At 47.8% G+C, this 6,000-nt stretch overlaps 1 protein-coding gene across 1 annotated transcript in view; it reads right to left on the bottom strand.

Moving 5' to 3' along the window:
• Positions 1–245: 245 nt before the first annotated feature.
• Positions 246–6,000, bottom strand: part of VAV1 (vav guanine nucleotide exchange factor 1) — an 82,655-nt gene continuing 76,900 nt past the window's right edge. Inside the window, exons 25-27 of the mRNA XM_030807814.1 lie at positions 4,534–4,648; positions 3,502–3,653; positions 246–552 (exon numbers count right to left, since the gene is read on the bottom strand). Coding sequence (XP_030663674.1) covers positions 499–552; positions 3,502–3,653; positions 4,534–4,648 — 321 coding nt within the window. The 3' untranslated portion in view covers positions 246–498. The remainder of the gene's footprint in view (positions 553–3,501; positions 3,654–4,533; positions 4,649–6,000) is intronic.

The raw sequence follows: 6,000 nt of genomic DNA, 5'->3' as shown, positions 1-6,000 counted from the left end.
GCTTTGTCTGTGGTTGGTGAGGGGGCTTTGTCTGTGATTGGTGAGGGGCTTGTCTGTGATTGGTGAGGGGGCTTTGTATGTCTGTGGTTGGTGAGGGGGCTTTGTGGATTAGTGAGACGGCTTTGTGTGTCTGTGAACTGGTGAGGGGGTTTTGTCTGTGGATTGGTGAGACAGTTTTGTCAGTGTGGCACACTGTCTCCCCATCTCTCTCCTGTCAGGTCCTTCTGAACAACACCAGTCCTTCCATCCATCTTCATCCTTTTATTAAATGTAACCCCCTTAAACCCTAACTGTTTGAGGGGACCCAAGAGGAAATTGGGGTGTTATAAATTAACCATGGCAGGGCATATCCCGGGAGCACCGCCAGCTGGACGCTGGTCTCCTCCAGTCCATCCCAAAGTCTCCACCCGCCGGGAGCTGTCACAGCCCCTGGCCCCGCTGCCTGCCCACGCTGGGCTCAGAGCCTGGAGTTTCTCGTCTCTGCCAATGCACCAGGGCTCAGCAGTATTCAGAATAATCTTCCTCCACGTAGTTGGCAGGGAACCAGCCAACCTGGAAACAGATGAGGAGTTCATCAGAGCAGCTTCTGCACATCCTCCTACTGCCCTCCACATGCCAGGCAGGCTCCCTCCCACCTCAGGGCCTTTGCACCTGCTATTCCTTCTATCCCAGAAAACACATCACCCAACATACACAAGGCTGACCACACACACACACACATTACCTCCTAAAAGTCCCTCCCTAAATGTCACTATCAGCAAGGCCTTCCTAGCCACACTATTCAAAATTGCAAGCTCCACCCACCCCAACATTGCTTAGCCCCTTTCCTTTTTCTTTTTCTTTTTTTTTGAGACAGAGTCTCGCTCTGCCCCCCAGGCTGGAGTGCAATGGTGCAATCTCGGCTCATTGCAACCTCCACCTCCCGGGTTCGAGTGATTCTCCTGCCTCAGTCTCCTGAGTAGCTGGGATTACAGGCACCTGCCACCACACCCGGCTAATTGTTTTGTATTTTTAGTAGAGACGGGGTTTCACCACGTTGGCCAGGCTGGTTTCAAACTCCTGACCTCCGGTGATCTGCCCATCTCGGCCTCCCAAGGTGCTAGGATTACAGGCGTGAGCCACCGCGCCCGGACCCCTTTTCTTGCTTTATCTGTCTCTATAGCACGTATCACCGTCTGATTCATTATGTATCATTTGCTTATTTACAAGCTTTTGTCTGTTCCCCTCCCTGCAACTACAACGTGAGCTCTACAAGGCAGAATTTTTTTTTTTTTTTTTTTGAGACAGAGTCTCACTCTGTTGCCCAGGCCGGAGTGCAGTGGTGCGATCTCAGCTCACCACAACCTCCGCCTCCTGAGTTCAAGCGATTCTCCTGCCTCAGCTTAACAAGTAGCTGGGATTACAGGCGCATGCCACAATGCCCAGCTAATTTTTTTGTATCTTTAGTTAAGACAGGGTTTCACCATGTTGGCCAGGCGGGTCTCAAACTCCTCTCCTCAAGTGATCCACCCACCTTGGCCTCCCAAAGTGCTGGGATTACAGGCATAAGCCACCACGCCTGGCCAGCAGGGATTTTTGTCTGTATTATTTGTCACTGAATCCCAAGAGCCTAGAACAGTTCCTGGCACACAGTAGATACTTAATGAATATTTGTTGGCTGGATGGATAGATGAATGGATGGATTATTGGATTGATGGGTAGGTGGATAGATAGATAGCTAGATAGAAAGATAGATAATGGATGGATGGATAGATAGGTGGATGGATACATGGGTTGATGAATGGTGATTGGATGGATGAGTGGATGGTGGTCGGATGGATGGATGGATGGATGAATTAATGGACTGGTGGGTAGGTGGATGGATGGATAAATATAGAGATAGATTAACAGATGGGTGCATGCATGGATAGATGGATGGATGCACAGATAGAAATGGATGAATAGATGTTGGCTGGATGGGTGGATTAATGGATAGATTAATGTTTTAATGGGTTGGTAGGTGGATAGATGGATAGATAGATAGATGCGTGAATGGAAGGGTGGGTGGATGAATGGATAGATGCATCGGTTGAGATGGATGGATGGATAGATGGATGGATGGATGGATGAATCCTTTACATCCCAGTCCTTCCTCAGTGCTCCAAAAGCCTCTCTCAAACTCTAATTGTTCTCCACTGTTCATTAAACTGACTTTCCAATGTTGTAACAAAACTCCTCATCTATGCAATTATCCAGATCATTTTTTATGTATATTTTCCCCAGTAGAATGTAAACTCTAACCACTGTCCTTTCCTTCATTACACAAACATATTTCTGAGAAATCCATCATAAGGCAGAATTCTAGAGGCTGAGAAGTCATCAGTGGATGAAATAAAGAAGGTGCTCTGCCTTCATGGAACAAAAATGAGAACCTGGCAGAAACAAGTGGACTTGAAGAGGCTTGAGGTCTATTCCACTCCTTAGAGTCGGAATTCAAACCGGCAAAGGGAGCACAGTGGTTTAGTCCCAGCTCTACCTCTTTGTATATTCAGTACTGATTATGCACCTACTGTGTGCCAGGCATTGTCTCAAGCAGTGATGTGATGTTGCAATGAGCAAGACAGACACAAATACCTGCCTCCTGCCTCGACGTTTTCCAAACATGCCAATCACCCTCTCACCCCAGGGCCTTTGCACACACTGGTCCTTCTGTCTGGAACACTTTCCCCCAACACATCTGCAACCTTTTCACTTGGATGACTTTATTTATCCCTTATTAATCAGTTTGGCCTTTCAGAAGTCATCCTGATCCGCTCCTAGGGTGAGTCAGGAGCTCCCTCAGTGCTCCCACGCTGCCCTGTGATTCTCCACCACAATCTCTTTTATTCTTTCTTGTTTTTTTGAAAGACAGGGTCTTGTTCTGTCACCCAGGCTGGAGTGCAGTGGCACAATCGTAGCTCACTGCAGCACCCAACTCCTGGACTCAAGCAATCCTCCCACCTCAGCCTCCCGAGTACCTGGGACACACTACCACGCCCGACTCATGTTTTTGTTTTTATTTTTATTTATGTGGAGGTGGGATCTCACTATTTTAGCCAGGCTGGCCTTGAATTTGTGGCCTCAAGAGATCCTCCCACCTCAGCCTCCCAAAGCACTGGGATTACAGGCATGAGCCACCGTGACCAGCACCCTTGTTAGCCTTGACCACTCAGTGTCATGACTGCTTGGTTACAGGTCTGTCCTCCACGTTCGATTATAAGTTTCATGAAGGCAATCCTTGTACCGTGCTTGTTTCTGTCTCCTTGGCACCCAGCACAATGTCTGCACACAGCAGGTGCTGAATACACGCAGGTAGGTTGCATAAATGCATAAATGACATCCCTGTGTCCCTTCCTTCCCTCCGACCAGGAGAGACCTCCATGGGAGCCGCACCTCACCTTCTCCAGTCCCCAATTCCAGTCTCCTCCACCACCAGCTCAACCCCCATGCCCTCCCCCTGTCACCCAGCCCTGCCTGCCTCACCCGGCCATAGATCTCCCCTCGCCACCAGCCTTGCTGTCCCTTCTTGTTAAGGATCTTGATGATGTCACCCTCCTTGAGCGACAGCTCTGATCGGTCCCGGGCGCAGAAGTCATAGCGGGCTTTGGCTGTGCCAAAATACTTTGTACTTCCCACTGTGGAGAGATAACAGAAGTGAGAAAAGGGTCTGGGGCAGATACCCACTCACTGTTTGGGGGCACAAGCTCTCAGGACAGTAACTCCAGGATAAAGGGCTCCTCAGTGCTCTTTTCTGCAGAGTACTGGATGCCCTGTACTTTAAGGGGACACAAGTGTACTCCCAGCATCATCCTCCCATCCGAATTTAGAAAACAACACTTTTTTTTTTTTTTTTTTGAGATAGAGTCTCTCTCTGTCACCCAGACTGGAGTGCGGTGGCACGATCTCAGCCCACTGCAATCCATGCCTCCTGGGTTCAAGTGGTTCTCCTGCCTCAGCCTCCTGAATAGCAGGGATTACAGGCCTGTGCCACCATGTCCGGCTGATTTTTATGGTTTTTTTTTTTTTTTTTTTAGTAGAGATGGGGTTTCACCATGTTGGCCAGGCTGGTCTTGAACTCCTAACCTCAAGTGATCCACCCGCCTTGGCCTCCCGAAGTGCTGGAGTTACAGGCATGAGCCACTGCACCCAGCCAGAAAATAAGACTGCTTTTGAATGTTTATTTTTATTTTTTTATTTTGACGCTGAGGCATGAGAATCCCTTGAACCTGGGGGGTGGGAGGCAAAGGTTGCAGTGAGCTAAGATTGCACCACTGCACTCCAGCTAAGGCGACAGAGTGAGACTCTGTCTCAAAAAATAAATAAATTAATAAATTAATTAATTAAATAAAATAAAAAAATATATGAAAGGATACACAGGAGTGGAAAGGGGTTCCTGCTACTGCATAGATATGACCTCTGCAAGCCCATTGGAAGGGGTGTCAATGGCATCCCCAGACTTTCCCTCCACAATGGGAAGGGGCTGGGGCTGTAAGCCCCCAGTCTGAGACCTCCTACCTGCCGGCTTGCTGATGGTCCTCTTCTCAGGCTCCTTGAAGGGGAACTGCAAAGTGGTGTCCAGAGACTTGAAGCAATCCTTTAGGGAGTTCTGCTGGTAAAACTCCACCAGCTCCTAGAAGGCGGACAACATGGCAGATGCTAGCCCAGCGGCCCAGCCCGTAATGGGGCAGAGCTAGGAAGAGCCATCTGCAACTCCTCACACGAAGCAGGCCCTGCTTCTGGCCTCCTTGGAAAGTGACCCCTTGAATACTCCCCATGATGGGGAGTTCATCACCTCCCTGAGCAGCCAGAACTATTTATAGGGAAGGGACCACACTGCCTAAAACAAGTTCTTCCAATACTGGACTCACTTACTTCGTGACAAATTTACCAGATAATTAGCTCACCAAATTCAAAACCTTCTATGGGGCCACATGCCTTAATTTACAATTAGCAATCATCATAGGGCCAGATGTAGTGGCTCATGCCTGTAATCTCAGCACCTTGGGAAGTCAAGGTGGGAGGATCACTTGAAGCCAAGAGTTCAAGACCAGCCTGGGCAACATAGCAAGATCCCATCTCTACAAAAGATTTAAAAAATTAGCCAGGCATGACAGTGCATGCCTGTAGTCCCAGCTATTCAGGAGGCTGAGGAGGGAGGATCGCCTGAGCCCAGGGGTTTGAAGCTACAGTGAGCTATGATCACAACACTGCACTCTAGCCTGGGCCACAGAGCAAGACCCTGTCTCTTGTATTTTTTTAAAGTAAACCTATATGAAAGGTTCATAGATACTCACTACCCTATTCCAACAGCTTGTCTGAAATTTTTCAGAAGTTAAAAATTGGGGGAATATGTTTTAGAATAAAAAGTATGGGGGAAAAAAAGATTTGTTGAACAAATTAACCTTTGGGGGAGTCAAAGATCCATCTGAGAATCGGTGAAATCTAAGACAAAAAATACAGATGCATGCAAAATTCTGGATTTTCTTTCAGAAGACTCAGCTTCTCAAGGGCCCATAGACCATGGGTAAAAACCATAAGCCTTAGACCACTAGGCCTAAAATGTCTAAAATATGGTTGAAAATTACAAGGCACCAAACAGAAGCAAGAACACTCAAAAGGCATTTGAATTATTGCTGAAATGATTATGCAGCAGATTAGGCAAAGACAAGCTATGGGCTCTGCCATTCAGTGAAGCTAGACGAGGAGTAAACCTCAGTTTTACCCATCTGTGAAATGGGAACTCAGAAAGAAGTTTGAGGGGATTAATTAGGTTTCTATCCATAACATATTTGAGGGCTGAATGCAGTAGCTCACACCTGTAATCCCAACACCTTGGGAGGCCAAGACAGAAGGATTATTTGAGCCCAGGAGTTCAAGGCCAGGCTGAGCAACAAAGCAAGTCCCCATCTCTACAAAAAAACACTTTTTTTAAAATTAGCCAGGCATGATGGTGCATGCCTATAGTCCCAGCTACTCAGGAGG

The sequence above is a fragment of the Nomascus leucogenys genome, unplaced genomic scaffold (genome assembly GCF_006542625.1).
Source record: "Nomascus leucogenys isolate Asia unplaced genomic scaffold, Asia_NLE_v1 Super-Scaffold_241, whole genome shotgun sequence".
NCBI classification, from domain to species: domain Eukaryota; kingdom Metazoa; phylum Chordata; class Mammalia; order Primates; family Hylobatidae; genus Nomascus; species Nomascus leucogenys.
Note: the sequence above shows the minus strand (reverse complement) of the source record. Positions and strands in the feature narration are given on the sequence as shown.